Source organism: Azolla caroliniana, unplaced genomic scaffold (assembly GCF_043228905.1).
Source record: "Azolla caroliniana isolate FFs.n. ecotype wild unplaced genomic scaffold, voAzoCaro1.0.p SCAF_8, whole genome shotgun sequence".
Taxonomy (NCBI): domain Eukaryota; kingdom Viridiplantae; phylum Streptophyta; class Polypodiopsida; order Salviniales; family Salviniaceae; genus Azolla; species Azolla caroliniana.
The window spans coordinates 19,998,150-20,014,809 of NW_028230443.1; the positions used below are offsets into that span (position 1 = coordinate 19,998,150).

General features: G+C 35.6%; 2 protein-coding genes across 2 annotated transcripts; one reads left to right on the forward strand and one right to left on the reverse strand.

Moving 5' to 3' along the window:
• Positions 1 to 789: 789 nt before the first annotated feature.
• LOC147861281 (uncharacterized) lies at positions 790 to 3,245 on the forward strand. The gene is made up of 2 exons (XM_087323671.1): positions 790 to 1,421; positions 2,467 to 3,245. The coding sequence occupies exons 1-2, from the start codon at positions 1,161 to 1,163 to the stop codon at positions 2,647 to 2,649; spliced, it is 444 nt and encodes a 147-aa protein (XP_087179797.1). The 5' UTR covers positions 790 to 1,160; the 3' UTR covers positions 2,650 to 3,245.
• A 9,063-nt stretch (positions 3,246 to 12,308) lies between these two features.
• LOC147861282 (uncharacterized) lies at positions 12,309 to 14,368 on the reverse strand. The gene is made up of 2 exons (XM_087323964.1): positions 13,156 to 14,368; positions 12,309 to 13,005 (listed from the first exon to the last, which is right to left on the reverse strand). The coding sequence occupies exons 1-2, from the start codon at positions 13,531 to 13,533 to the stop codon at positions 12,844 to 12,846; spliced, it is 540 nt and encodes a 179-aa protein (XP_087180090.1). The 5' UTR covers positions 13,534 to 14,368; the 3' UTR covers positions 12,309 to 12,843.
• Positions 14,369 to 16,660: the final 2,292 nt, after the last annotated feature.

Consider the following 16,660-nt stretch of genomic DNA (forward strand, 5'->3'; position numbering starts at 1 on the left):
GTAATACATTAAGTGGAAAATCATGCAAATATGAAGTATCAAGAATTGCGTCTAGAAATATCAAGAATTTCCTTCCAAGATGATGGGTGGGTTACAACTTTAATTTATGGAATAAGTTGTGATGGCCAAAAAGTTATTGAGTTGATATCAATTAAATTAAAACCTATATAAATACTAACGTAATGAAATGGAAAGCAATTTACATTCAAATTACATTTTAAAACAAGTCTCTAGATTATGTATATGAAAACCATTTATTTTGTTCATTTTTTCTATTACTTAGGACAAATATAACATGATTTCTTGAGACACTAAACTAATTATTAATTGGACACATTGATTTCCCTATGCAAAGGCAAAACCTACGTCAAATTCAAAGTCACGTATATATAGTGGTAGAACAACCTGCCATCATATGTTAATATAATTGGCATTGTCTTTTAAAGCACAATATACATGTGGGTGAACTTAACATGGTTGTGGTTCTCAAGTGAAATCTACATAAACAAGTTGGCAAATTATATTTCTTTCTATAAAATAGATGTTTAACTATAGAATATAAGCCAGATATCTTATATTTTCATGTGCATATAAATAGATGTTGCAATAGTGCATCTTTGATTTAGAATCTAATAATGAAAATTTGTACTCTTACATCATGAATGAAGGAAATAAGTCAATGCTTAATATGAAAATGAAGTAAAAGTCAAAAGTGTATAGTTCAGAAATGCACTATATTACTTGGGGTAGTGCAAGAGAAAGTTGTAAGAGAGCGTACAGAAGAAACCCACAAAGGAAGGGTGTAGAGTTCAGGTCTCATAACAGTGTATATTCAAAAAGATTCAAGGCAAAGAATCAATCAAGTTTAATTGTAGCTATAATAGGAATAGTCACTTTAATAGACCAAGGAGAGGGGACAAATTTATGTAGAAGAAAATAAGTTTTGAGGAATAGTTGAAAGAAACCTTGAAAGCCACTAAACATTTTTAGGAAATCAATGCTAGTAGGATACAAAGAGATTCGAGACTAATAAGTAAGGATCAAAGACACAATAAGAAAGGATTACGACAGAGTTAGGGATACAAACTCGGTGGTTTAAGGTGTAGTGTAAGAGTAGAGCTACGATCGAAACATACTTGGGTCTTGTACATAAGATATTAATGGATAATCATAACATTAAGCTTGAATTGATATCATCGCCAATGTTCAGAGTGGGAGGGATATCATTCGCTCTTGGGACTGGGTTAGTAGTGTTGTGTATACTGATTGTCACAACAATTGGGTTGTGTATCTACCATTGGGCCCAAGCAGTGAAAGAAGCAATTTTGTCCCATGGAAGTACTACTACCACTACTATTGTATCCACACCACCACCTCCTCTTGTGATTCATGACCACAAAAGCTTCTTCTCGATTGATCAAGTATGTGTGTAAATGTCCTTTTCTATATATTATACATGCTATTAAATCCAAATCTTCTTATGCTTGATTTGAACTCATTCTTAACCACCCTTTTTAATGCCAAATTTAGCTCTGTGTACTCAATTTAACCATGTTTTATAGTGTTATGTTTAGTTCCGTTTACCCCAACTTTTGATCATATTACGTTGGTAATGCTCAATTTAGCTCATTCTAGCCAAAATTCAACCATCATGTTTTTAAATGCTTAATTTAGCCCATTCTACTCAATAGTGTCCTTTTTATTTTACTCAATGCTTAATATAGCTTCTCTTACCCAATTTAGCCATTTCCTAGTACCTAAGTTGGGTACGTTTACCCAATTCAAGCATTTCTAATTCTTCAATTAGCTCAATTTACCCATTGAATCATATTTTATTCTTTCGTAATCTAGCCTCGTTTACTCAATATGGATCCATCGGGAATGTTAAATTTAGCTCATTCCGCCCAATTTAACAATCTTTTCTTGAGTGCTTAGTTTAACCTGTGTTTACATAATTCTTAACCATTTTCAGTAATGCGTGATTGAGCTACTTTTTACCCGATCTAAACACCCTTTTCAATCTCTCAATTTCGCAATTCTCAATCAATTCAACCACGTCTAATATATATGATTTAGCTTTTTGTACTCAATTTAAACATCTTTTTCTTTATGCTTAACTTAGCTGCTTTTACCCAACTTTATCCAATTATGCCTAATCTACGTGTCTTTTATCCTATTTAACCATCCTTTTTAATGGTTCAATTAGCTACCAAAATTAACTGAGCTGAATCACCCCAAATTACACAATTATTCTCGCTTAAGCTAAAATCTCTTACGTTTATAATTTTTGGCCAAAACTAAAATAAAATAAAAATTAGCTGATTAGATTTAATATAATTTATTTTGATTTATTTTATTTTTAAAACTTTTTCTATTTTTTTATTTTTTTAATTTAATTTTAATATATTTTAAATTGTATTTTTATCACTTTAATTTTTAAGTTTTTTTATTTTATTTGGTTTGTAGTTTCCTATGGCTACTGGTGATGTTCCTGTGGTTTACATGCCTGGCCATGAGATGCCAACATTCATTGCTCTTCCATGTCCATATTATCCCATTGATTCAACACTAATCTTCAAGAGAAAATTAGAGATAAGAGTGGACAATACTATCGAGTGTGAATCTACCCATCTCGCCAACCCGTTATGAAACAAATAAAAAGTATGTCCCCTTGACACGTTGTGAAGACGTCAGTGGGGTCGCACAAAATGTCATCTCTCTCCATATTTAGCTTTAGACCATTACATCACCTTGTACATACATAACTATCATGGTTTAGCATGCCTAGTCATTTGATTATCGTTCAAGATTGCGATGATTCTGGTGATCTGCACATTGCTTGCCCATGGTAGGTTCTTGCGGCCATTGTATAGTTGCTTGACTAGTGCAGTTCCATTTCAACCATTGTGCATATGTACTCCAAGCATAGGTTCTTTTTTATCGATTGTCTCAACAATTGTACACATGTACGAAATAGAGCATCATATATGATGCATACAAACATCATGTCTCCCACTTCCTCCAATGACCCCCTTGCTGTCAATTGTCACATGCTTACCTTTGTACATCAATAGCTAGAAAAGTACCCATAAATTCTTTTCACTTCCATGATGGTTGGAGCACTACATATAAACTTTGTACATACATATACTTTTCATGCTGATTTAATCCCAAGAGGTTTTTTACTTGACATTGTAAATGATCGATATCTCCATATTACTTCTAAGCAATTGTTGTCAACTAAATACATGTCATTACTCTCAATCAATTCAAAATGATGCATTTGTACATGTCACTAATCCACTCATTTGCATTCCAAGATGGATGGATTGTCACATGTTCACATTTGTATAGAAATTGTCCATTTCTTGTAAATTGTCCTTGTAGGATTGGTTCAATTGCATAAATGTTTATATCTTGGCCATGCAATAATGTTGTTGGTATTTCCATTAGTAAAGTTTCTTCCAATGCCCACACCCACACGCTTCTCCTTGATTGTGATATTTGATTTGTGTTTCATGATAGATGGAGCATTATATAAGTACCTTTCATATAAATTTGTTCTAGTAGTGGCATTTGTTCTTGACATTGTACATTGTACTATTTCACAAACCCATGTGTTAATTATTATCTATATTTCAATTATTTTTTATTGCTCATGATGTTCTAAATTCATGCTAGTAAAGATTCCTTTATTGTTGTAACTTAAAATATACCTCTCCTAGTGTGAATCAAATACAAAAATTAAGCATTCATCGTCCATATTCTAGATCATAAAATATTGTTCTTTTATTTGTCGTTTGGCATCTATCAATGGGTGATAGGAGGATAAAAGCATAGAGAAGTGAAACATCTACCTAAGAGTAGTGTCGTACCCTAATTGATTGGTTATAGGGGTGATGCCCATGGCACTAATGGAGTCACCTATGTATGTAGCATCAAAATATCCTATGCTTGTTTACCATGTCAACATCATCAGGTGCGAATATGAACATGAAATTGTTGGTACAATAATACTTGAAAAACTTAGAGATGATTGGGGAGTGTCAAAGAACTATACAACCAAAATTAGGACATACGGTTTTAACATGGATTGCACACCTAAATTTAAGAAGTTTAACAAGTGTGACGATGAATCTATAAGAATTAATATTTTTAACTGATGGAGGTTTTTATTGTATTAAGGAAATATTCATTTTATAAGGAACACTTGATTTCTCTTTCAGTATTGTAATGTTTGAATTGGTGTGACCATTGAATCATTTCTTCTATTAAAAAATCTTCAACTCTTTTCACAATGGAAAAAAATAAGTTAGCTTGTCGAATATTTAAATACATCGATAATATAAAAATGCAAATCTAATATGAATTAAACTTTCTTTTTAGCACTTGTGATAACATCTACACATTGATTAACAATGAGTCCTGTACGTAATAAACACAAACATGTAAGACATTTTCCTTGTCCATTGTTGACGAACATGCTTACACCAGCCCACTTAAATAGAAGAGGGACATATATGGTCAATGGGCAAAACGAACTTGTGGGAAGTTTGCACCCTTCATGAGTATTATGCAAAGTTGTATTACCCTTTCAAACAAACAACTATTTACATAGAAGAAATTCTAGGACATGTCTCATTCTACTAATATAATAGCTCTCACTTTTACTACTTAATAAATGCTATCTCTAAGTTCATTTTCAAGAATCAAGATGTTGGGGAAAGTATAGCCAACCCATTGGTTGGCGTGAAAGTTCTTTTTTCACCTTTATTGCAACACATAGTAGAAAATGGAACACATCCTTTATCCCTCCACTCAACTCAATGTTCGTCTTTCCTTGAATAGTCAATTGGTCAACTTTTGTCTCCTTTTATGTGTGTTCGTTATTGAGTCTTTTGGCTATGACAAAAAACATCAAAACATAGCCTCATACATATGACATTTTGCTTTTTGATGGTCTCTACATCCCTACATCAAGACAACGCCAAATACTTGAGCGCAGATTTAGTGTCCATCAAGTAACTTTTATAATGTAAATGTTGTGAATAAATGAGAGAGAAAGCATAAGATGAGTGGTATACAATAATCTTTCAATGAGGTTTCTTCTTTTAATATGCTCCATTAGACTCATTCTTCAAAGAGAAAAAATCATAGATAACAAATTATCAACAATATGGACAATAATAATATGTTGAGTATGGATGCAATAATAAGATATTGTTAGCAAGGTATAACTTTTACGTTTACTACCATGATGATTTTGCCATGTAAATGATGTATCTTCGATCAAGAACAATAATAAATATGCCCATTAGAGGACTTTAAATTTGTGGTTTATTCTCAAAAAAATGTTCAACAAAGGCGTTCATGATATACAAACATGATTGATGCTCAACATCGCATAAAGCATAACCGATATCTACAAATTGTGGACCAATTTACTATGTTTAATATGCATATATAATTTACATTTTAGCTGAACAAGAAATAAGACAAGATGTAAACATGTGAAACAAGCTATTATTGTGTCAGCTTTAAAAAGAAAGATTTAAAAATGTGGAAGTTTGAAAAGCATTCAAGTATCAACAATATCTTTCAAGTTTCAACCAAAATAATAAGATCTAACTAGAATAGATAATTACATTAAAATGTCATTAGAATTAGTTTTCACAAACAAAATTTGTCAAAAACTAGCAAAACATTCGGAGGAGAGGGTCACGACCTTCTTGTGGGCATGGTGTCACGTACAACATCATTTGGTCAAGCACACGCCGGAGACACTAATCGAATGGTCTAGACAACAATTATTTTGGAACCCTCGGGTGCGAACAAGTGACGACATGATGTTAGGGCAGCTTAAGGGCCTAGCACGGGGAAAGCTGGCGCAAACAGGGCTCCACTCTATAGATGATTGGAGACGCACGGTGGCTTTAGGAGGAGCCTAGGAGGTCCCATTCCCTCCCCTCAAGGGAGCTATGAAAATGTGGAGATTGATAGTTGAGGCAGTTGATAGGGTTTTGATAGGGGAAGTGAGAGAAGATGCTTGGTTCAGGCTCTTTGATGAGGCTGGAATGGTTAAGTTGCTGAAGGGTGTGAACGGATCAGGAAGAGATACAATTTTTGGGGAGAGTCAGAGTAGGGGCGCTTGGCACCCAATCCGCGTGGTGGCGTAGGTTGATAACATCTGGAAGACAGACCCGGATGTTGCTAAGGTGGAACCCCATTGGAAGTTATGGGTATATGGTTGTCGTCCCCTCATCAAACTAGAATGGGACCCAGGGGATTTCAAGTGGAAACATGATGGAAAATTTCTCCATTTTTTCGAGTACAACACCAAACTGGGCCGGAATTTTCAACTGCAATTAGACGGCCCCTTACGCAGTGGTTGGCGTACATTGGGCATCCTTGATGAGGTGCTCATTACCTTTTGGAAGGGTCTCTGGCGTCTCCACATGCCGGAAAAGATAAAGTGTTTTTGGTGGCAAATCAGTCATAATGTGGTTCCCGTTGGTGAATGGCTAGGTAAACGTGGCAGCCCGTTAGGCTGCCCACTTTGCCATTCAGCTATTGAGACTATGTGGGATTGCCCTCAAGCTCAAAAGGTATGGGATACAGTGACTTGCCTCCTTACGACATGTGAAGTGGAAGAAACAACATCGTGGAGTGCTACGACCTGGATTGATCACTCCGTTGATAGGTGGATGGACGCCTTCAATGCGGATAATTGGTGCTACATATGCATGAGAGGCAAAATCGCCAAGATTCGTTTTGAGAGAAGCTTGCAATCCGCATCCCCTAGGTTCCCAGAAATTTGGATGTTGATCGCAGGCTTCACCATGTGGTATGTATGGAAAGCGCGTTGCCTAAAGGTCTTTCAAGATTTGGTGTGACCCCCCAAGGAAGTGATCATGGACATATGGATTGCACTTATCAGCTGCCTACGAGGGCAATTGGACAAGGTTTGCAGCCATTCCAATGACGTGGTCATTGCTCGTTTGCGCTTTTGGAAGAAATGGCGGAACACGCCTATGGTGACACGAGGAAGTGGCCCGAGGTGGAACTACCATCCCCCATGCTGGTTGTTTCTGACTCACTTACCACCCTCCCTTTGTTGTAGGCCCCAGGAGTTGTCTCGTACTAGCCAACATTGAAGGGCACCGTTTTTAGCTATAGGTACTTACATTAAGTAGTCAGTCTGAAAGGCTATGTAACTAGTCCCATTTTCTTGAACTTGATCGGAGGGAGATTCCCCGATCTATGTATAAGCCTCCTTGTACATTCTCTTTGTAATAATCCTTCCTAACTAATGGGAAAGTAGCTTCATTTTGGGGGAAAAGAAAAACTACAATAATGGGTGCAATCTAAATACTTAAAACTGAATTATAATAACATGTGTGGTGATGTCTTAGTAGGTGTCTTGTCTTGTCTACATGTTCATCTAACAGTGTGTTTTGGTCAACCTTGTTTTTTATTGTTCTTAACCTAACATTCACATATCTCATCAACGAATCCTCCAAATTCAATGTGCTTATCAAAGACAAGTGGCAATCATACCTTGAATGAGATTTGGAACATCCTCTACTTGATTTCCACAATTTCAATGACTTAGCTAGTTGAGAACCATTTGTCAAAACTCTCTTTTGAGTAAAGTTGTTAAAGAAAATTGGAAACATTTGAAAGATGTGATCTTTGAGGTAGTATATCAACACTTTCAAAAGTGAGCTTTGGAATAGAATGGTGGAAATTAGCATGCCATTATAGTATCAAGTTGTTATTGCACAATTATATGAGCAAGTTAGATGCCAACTAAAAACTGAGAGTGGTTTCTCATAATACATTTTAAGAAACATGGTGGTTAAGCAAGGATGTCCATTGTCACCAACACTCCTTGGATTATGCATTGGCAAATTGGAATAAGTGGTGGATAGGGTTGCCAAAGAAGAAGGATTAGATGCTTTTATATGTAGATGATGTGGTTATCTTCTCATATAATGTTGATGGTATGCAAGGTTTACTTGGAGCATTAAAAGCATTTTGCCAAAGTAGTGGACTAATTGTAAATGTGGCTAAAACAAAAATGATGGTAGTGTTAGGAAACAAGTCCCTCCGGATGGGAAGTGAGAAGAACAAAGTTGATGAGCAAACTCGGCCGAGGCCGAAACCGGATGTGTAGTACCCGGCAACGGAAGACCCGGTGAGAACCGGATGTGTAGTACCCGGCAACGGAAGACCCGGTGAGAACCGGATGTCTAGTACCCGGCAACTGAAGACCCGGTGAGAACCAGATGACGAGTACCCGGCAAGAGCCGGATGGTGAAGGCCCGGTGAGAAGTGCTCACCGGATGGTGAAGGCCTAGTAAGAAGTGCTCATCGGATGAAGGGACATATTCGTAAATATGTTTTCTGAGAGTCCATCGGGGCTATATTTGTAAATAGCCGAAAAGTCATATTAGTATAAATATGACTTAGGGCAAACTTAGTAAAAGTAGTAGTCGTCATTCTTGTTGGTGCAAGATTTGAGTGTGTAACTGTGTACAGAGAGAGAGAGAGAGAGAGAGGAAGAGGTCGTTGCCTCTGTTGTAACCGCCGCCTATGGCGAAGATAGCAAGCTCGAGGTTGTTGCCTCGGTGCTTTACTATTGTACATTGTGATATAGTGATAGTTTGCAGTCTGTGGGCTGCCGTGGTTTTTCCCTAGTTTGGGTTTTCCATGTAAACATCCTGTGTACTCTTCTCTTCACTGTGTTGTGCATACATTAATCGTTTTTTGTGTTTGATTCTAGGCTCGGTTGTGGCCGAGCGTTGTTCATCGGGAGCGTGTATTCCTGTCAGGTAGTGTGAACCATCCAGTGTTACCAATACCCGATGCTTACATACAAGGGAGAACATGTACAATTTGTACAAAGCTTTAAGTATCTTGGTATCGATGTACCATAAATAAATGGTGTGTATGTTGTGAGTCTAGACTTTAAGATTGTTGGAAAAGTTATTATATGCTGGAAAATAAATGCAACCAAAGTGATCCTCATGGATAGGAAGTGAAACTAATGTTATTTAATGACATGGTAACACAAGTTTTGCTTTATGGAGTAGAAGTGTGGGGAGGCACTATCTCTCGTAATACATGGAATGAGATTGAGAAGATTCAAAAGATGTTTTTAAGGAGGCAATTGAGAGTGAAATACACCACCTCCTATCAAGTTATGCTTTTGGAAACAAGTGTTCGACTTGTAGAGATATTAGCACTACATAAAGTATATAGATACATTACAAAAGTCAAGAATATGCCAAATCATAGATTACCATATCTTGCGTGGAATGTTGGATGTAAACTACAAAAGAATCACAAAGAGTAAAATTCTCTCATTCGGTTGGGTAGTTGACATCAAAAAATGGTTCAAAAGATGGGATGTGGAAGATCTCCTCGAGCTTTCATGTGATGCTACAAAATATGTAGTTATTGAGGAAAGGTTAACAGACCCACTAAGGAAGAAGTGGAAAGATGCTAAAGGACAAAATTAGAATATTACATTGCAAACATCAATCCTAAATGTTGGGTTCTATATAAGACAAGATGGCTTATTGATCATGTTCAACCTTATCACATTACTAACATGAGTATTACCTGTCATAGAGCCTTAATACTCCTTCACACTCGGTCACACAACCTAGGTATTTAGGTTGCAATATAGAATAAAATCAGCCAAATATAAAGGTATGCAAGGAAGGGCTAGTGGATGATGAGTATCAGTTGCTTTTCACATGCTTCACATATAGTGCAATTCATGAAAGCTATGGTGATATATTAAGGGGGGGTGATGACTTGAGTGTCACACTAAAGAGAACACCTAGAAGGTTGAGATCATATGTGTGTGCCTTATCTATTCATCGAGACTTGGTGCTTCAAAGTATGAATGTCCCTTCTTAGGAAGGAGACACACATACAGATAACTTTTGTACTTAGGCCCGTGGGTCAATATTGGCATCTTTATGGATGCTAAAAATATCTATCTATCTATCTCTTCTAATTAGGGCGACTAAGGTAGATTATGAAATTGGCCTTAGCTTAGACTAATCTAACTTTGGCCTTAACCTTGGGCCGATTAAGAAATTAGCCTTACCTACCTAGGGTCAATAATAAAATTAATCATAGCTAGGGTAGGTTTTTTAAATTGGCCTTAGATAAGGCTAATTTTGGTTTGGGCTTAGCTAGGTTTGATTTATCCCTTCGAAACTAGCTAGATTGGAATGTAAAAATTTTGATATTTTGTAAAAATGTGCATTTTTGCTCTTTTCCACACCATATCTAAGACATTGGCAATTTCTCTATTTCTTTCATAAATATTATTATGATGATGAGTTTATACACCCTTCTTTTTTATGTTTTCCCCTTTTGCACTTGCCACATCGAGATATTGGGCATTTCACCATTTCTCCCACAAATAGTATTACGATGATGATTTTGTAAACTTACGTTTTTAGTGTTTTTCACCTTTGCACATGCCCCTCCACATTCCTTATTTCTCCTTTAAATAGTAGGGAAAAGTACCAAGATACCCCTGGAAGTTCGTCTATTTACCAAAATGCCCCTGGAAGTTCCAAATTTACCAAACTACCCCTATGTCCAAAAAAATACACTTTATAAAGTAAGTACAAAGGACCCAAAGAATCTCTTAAGTAAAGAAATTTGTGTTTTAAGGGTATTCTGGTAAATAGGGCTTGTAGATTTGAGTGTATAATTACTTTATAAAGTGTATTTTTATGGACATAGGGGTAGTTTGGTAAATTTGGAACTTCTAGGGGTATCCTGGTACTTTTCCCTAAATAGTATGATGATGATGGTTGCTAAAATAAAGTGGAAGGTGAAAATGTTTTGTAATTTGTAGTGCACCGACTACATTATAGAATGAAAAAGTGAAAACCATGAGAAGAATCTTGCATGTTGTTTACATTGACAAAGCAACATAACATTCTCAATTTGGTTAGGAAATAAGAGGGGTTTTATTGTTATGTGAGTCTTCTTTAGGGAATTGCAGTAAAAGGTTGTTGATTAACTTCTTGTTTATATTTCAAGCTACCTACGTGAGGACCATGATTATGGTCAGGGTATTCTAGTACTAAGAGAGGATTACAACAAATATATGTTTATTAGAGTGTGATGATCATTTAGAATTGGGTAATATCCTATATAACTATGGTTGGGACATAGTAAATGTAGGACTCAAGACTAGAATATGATGGTACTACTTGCTACTTGGTATATAGAGTTCCCACTCATTTGTAACAAGCCTATGATTTTTTGGAACTAACATTTAACATGTTTTTCTATTAATAGCAAATCATAAAGATGTTTTCTTTTTCCAAAAAAACTCCTTCCATTAGTTATGAAATTTTACAAGTGTTATATACAAATCAATGTAGGGATGCAATAGTTCCATCTTATGTGGATGCCCACTGACTCAAGAAAGGGAGAGGACGACCAATGTTGGATGAAGGCTAGTCGTTGTCTTTCAACTCCATCGGAACCGCCCTTGAGGTCATCGTATTGGCGCTTTAGAGTGGCTACAACTTCAGTCCATGACATCAATGTATTGATTGGAGACTCACATGCATAGATATAGAACACATTGAGGATAACACTTGTTTATCATATATTTCTTGGAGTACCCATTCTCATCATCAATGACTAGATTTTTGAACATTTGTGCATTTGTTTCCTTTTTCAAAATGCAAACCGTTGTCACGTACTAAGACATTTTAAAACCACGAAAATTTGACGTTACACACAAAAACTAGGGCGAAATGTCAGTGATAATTCAAGAGATGGAGCGCAAACAACATATGACTACCGATATCAAATATGCATGTAAAGAATAGCAGGTTGCAATGCTTTATGAGATGTTCAAAGAATTGTGAAATAATATTAGACTTGCATCACGGCTAAAGTAAAACTTGGAGGGCTAAATTTACATTGCGAGAAGTGAACAATATGAGTATGTGTGAGCTTTTGGGTAGTGTATTTATTGTTCATTGAAATAGGTCACATGATGGATATATGTCCAAGATTGAACAAGAATATTTTTTTAAAAGCTTTGCATATACATTTACTCACCTTTTGACATATATTTATTTCTTGCGATGTTTTGTTTTCCATCGCACAATCAATTATAGTTATGGCTGAGTGTATTGCAAATGTGCCAAGCCATGGAGAAATATTATACAACTTTAGTTATTATCATTGTTTATCTTCAAGTTTGTGTAAAAAGTGTTCAGAATGGATTTTTGATGGTGTGGAGAGAGAATATGCATGCGCAAAATGTCGAGACCATTGGATTGTTTTATATTACCACAAGACAAACAACTTAACTAGTACTAACTAATTGAACTAATTAATGATCAATGGTTGAGAAACAACAAAATTACTATTGATTGATTGAAGTGGCTAGTATATGGTTGGAATTACTTGGAAAAGCTAGTAGATTTGTCTTAAACTATAGCATGATTTTTATTCTAGACAAAATGAATGTGATGTTCATCAAGTGAAGTGAGGGAGTTTGCATCAATGGGAACCATACAATAAAGATAAGTATGAAACTAGATTGTCCTTGACTATTAATGTCCCAATAAGGTGTAAACCATAAATAAAAAACAAGCTAAAAACAAAGGAAAAGACATCTCCCTTTGTGGGAGTAGTGTATGGAAGGGTAAAACTCCAACAAAATTAGGAAATTACAAAAGTAAATCTATTCACCAGGATACCTCTAGGCTCTAACTATATCTACAAGTTCATGTGTGCACAAGCAAAGCAAGGAAACCTTGTAAAAATATTAAGAAGCAATTCTCAATGAGTATCTTTGGAGTCATGTGGATGCACCTTATCATCACCATCACAGGAAGGGTCTTTATAAGCTTGTCTTGAAGAATCAAATATTAAGGGGCTAGGAAAGGCGAGGAATCTTGGAGTATATTCTCCGGCCATAAAGACAATAGGAGGACATGAAATCTGGGAAAACAAAACACATGAAAATCAGAAAATATTGAAAAATAAATAAGAGATTTTATTATCAAACAAAAATGCCATCAAAACATGGAGGTGAGTGAATATGAAAAGCCAACAATAAGAATGTAAAAGCATAAGATGGCAAGCTCTTACATTATCCATGGTTTTGTTCATGCTCATCATTGATGAGGGATTCATATAGTTATGATTAGGAGAGAAACTAATGTAATTAGCATTAATAGAGGAATTGATGTGGTTAGTATTAGTGGAAGAATTAGTTGAGGGTGATGGTGGATTGTAAGGATTAATGAGCTTCTTGAGGTGGAACCAATGATAGCAAAATGAGAAGATTGCAGAAATGAAGATGATGGTGAGGACCACCATGCCAGTTCCCAATGGAAAAGAAAGTCCCTCTTTCTCATGTGTTGATGTTGACACTTCATATCCAAACACTAGGGGCACTTTATCATTGCTTATATTACTACTCCCAACATTAATAGCAAGAAAAATGAGGCCATTCACCCTACCCATCCTTGATTAATGTTCCCCTTCTAATGGTTAATTTTGTCTTTGGCTTTGGAGATTTTAGGCCTTTATGTTGCTATAACAAATCCTTAGTCTTTACTTACAATTCAGAGTGGATTGTTTAAGTACCCTAGATTATCCAATAAGTCATGTTTCTAGCCTCACAAAGACTATAATATCATCATCACTCTTCCTTAATGTTACTCAATTGCTCACTCAATTAGACCAACAACTTACAACAATTCCCTCAATTTTATTTTTTTACTCTTTGTACTCTCATCCATCTAACTCAATCAACTCATTTTTGTTCCCAATTGTGCTGATATCTTCTCAAGTCCTTAACTATCATGTATAGTCCATATATGGATCTTCAAGTCTTTTTGCTAAATATTATTAACTCTTCTCAAATCCTCACTTATTATGTAATTATTTTTACTAAGGTTAGTCATACTCGTCATCTACATTCACTTCACAATCCCAATGAAAATTTCTAAGATATTCAATTAGATAATTTGATCTTGAACCACCAATGGTTCTTTGCCCTTTGTTTAAGCTAGATTCTAATTGAACTTAGACATGGAATTGAACAAAGTTCTGCTTATTCTTCACTCAAGTCCTCCCCCTCATTAGGTCTCACTCTTCAAGATCCTTTACTATCCTCTCCTCCTCACTCTGGAAATCATCTTCTTGCACGCTCAAGATCTTGTCCTTTTAAAGGAATTCAAGTCCTTATCTATATATATTCCTCCCCTCTTTATCTAGCCTTTCCTCAATAGTCCTGGAAATTGTGGTAATGAAATCAATCTAAACACACCACATTCATCATTGTTCTACGAGCTCTTGTCAAAAAAAATTGTTTGCTTGATCTTTGTGCTCAAAACCTTGGGTTGAGCCTTTTGAAAATATCCTTTCAAAAGATACTCGCCATTTGGGAATATCTTGACTTTTTGCACTTTTTGTTATTTGCACTTTGTTATAGGGGTTGTGTTATGAAGATCCCTCCTTGTTAATTATGTTCGAAATCCTAAAAATGTTTACATTATTAACCAATAATACAAAACCTAATAAAAGATTTGATAACCTAATAGCTTCGAAAATTTTAAACAATCTACTAGTTATGAGGTGAGTCAACATCTCAACAGAAGATTACTTTTATCTTAACTTCTAGTAATAACATGGAAATTGGTAGGAAAGAGATAAGATGAATGTTGTGTAAGCAAGTTAAAATTTACACAAGTGGGGTAAATAAGGTTGTGTTTATCTTAACAAAATGTGCATGATCTTGTGTTCTGACAAAGGATATATCATATAACCCTATTAATTTGAAGGGGCCCACCTTCCACCACCATCATAGTTGCTTGCATGATTTTTTGCGGTCATTCATAAAGGACGGTAAATGATTGGACTCAAAACTTTGTCAATATAGCCAATATCATAGAAAATGTGCATATGCTCGATGAGTCACCAATTAGCCTTGGATCATTCTTTAAAACCTGATCTCTTGATGACTTTTGCCATGTGATCTGTCGATGTAGTAAGATGTGATGCAAATCATATTTCAAAACTATATAAATGATTTGATATAAGAAACTTTAGAAATTAACATGCATGAATTTTATAACTTTGTCCCACTCGACACTTATCTTGAAGCATTCCACAACCAAAAGTACCCAAACGTACTCATATGTGACCCTTTCATTGATCTTGTACACATACACATGATAAGAACATTGCATATATGCACATCATATCAATGGAAATCTTCTGGTTTAGTTACATTCCAAAATGTGCACTTGCTGATTTCTATTATCTATCTTTTTGGCAATTTCTAATTTACATTCATTCTTCCAATATATCTTTTGAGAATTTCCACTTAGGGGCCACTCTTCCAATTAAAGTTCCCCTTAGGATTAAAAGAATTTTAGTATTTCCTAGCTAAAGAGTGATGTTATTATTCTTGAAAATCTTTACAAATTGGTAATTCAAGTGGAAGTTATAGATATGTGTTCGAATATTACAAGTTACTATTATCAATATAGCACAAAGAATTGTTTCTTAATAATACATTTGAGAAACTATTCATATCCACACGACTTTCCATGAACTTGGATATAGATCCCTCCAAAAACTAAGGTTCTTCATAAGAAAGAATGAACCAAAAAATGATTCTTCCTCCATATTTAGTGGTTAGTATATAAAATATGAGCTTAAACAATACAATGTCTTAAGACTATTTTTTTTTTCCAAAGAAGAATATACTCCATTACTTAAAATGACATACAATACACAACTTTAGACATTACCTACTTCCATATGGGCTACACCACTTATTTATCTTACACTAAATAGCCCACATGTTTGTTCTCCATGTTTGTCGTGTCATTCACGCCCCTCTATCATCTAATGGGAGGGGGGAACAACCATCTCGGGTACTACGTACTGCCATCGTATATCCACTCCAATTTCTACAGCCATCGGTGTAGTACACCATCGTTTTCTAAAATTTAGCCTCATTAAATCTGAAGTATCATTTGTTCCATCAATCCACTAATATTGGGCCCTCAATGTAGTTATTAAGGTGTGCCATATTAGCTTAATAGATTTTGTTGGAGGCCGTTTGTTTGCTGAAAATACCCTGGTACATCTTGCGGTCCAAATGTTCCATATGATAATGGGTGCTAGCAACATCCATAGATCTTCAATTTTCTGCTTCTAGGCATTACTTCTAGGTGCACTGTTACTAGCGATCAATCAAATAGTTCCATTCTCCCCTCTGTACATAGTTGTACATGTGCTATCAAATTTCTCTACGTCATCATCAAGACAATTCCAATAAGCATGTCCCCAATTGAGGGTAAATGAGCTAGAGGCATGACAAAGCAATCGTAATGCCCTTCTCCATACAACCGTAGCCTCATGACATTCCCAAAGACAATGGGAAATGCTTTCTAGTTGTCCACATGCACTACATCTAGGGTCTACATTGGGGCCTTTAGCCCACGCCCCTACTGGCAAGGCTCTATGCACAATAAGCCATAAGCACATCATTATCTTGCGGTCACCGTTGTCATGTCATATCATTTTCTAGAATTTAGCTAATCTCCTTTCACTAATGCCCTCTTGTATCTAAAAT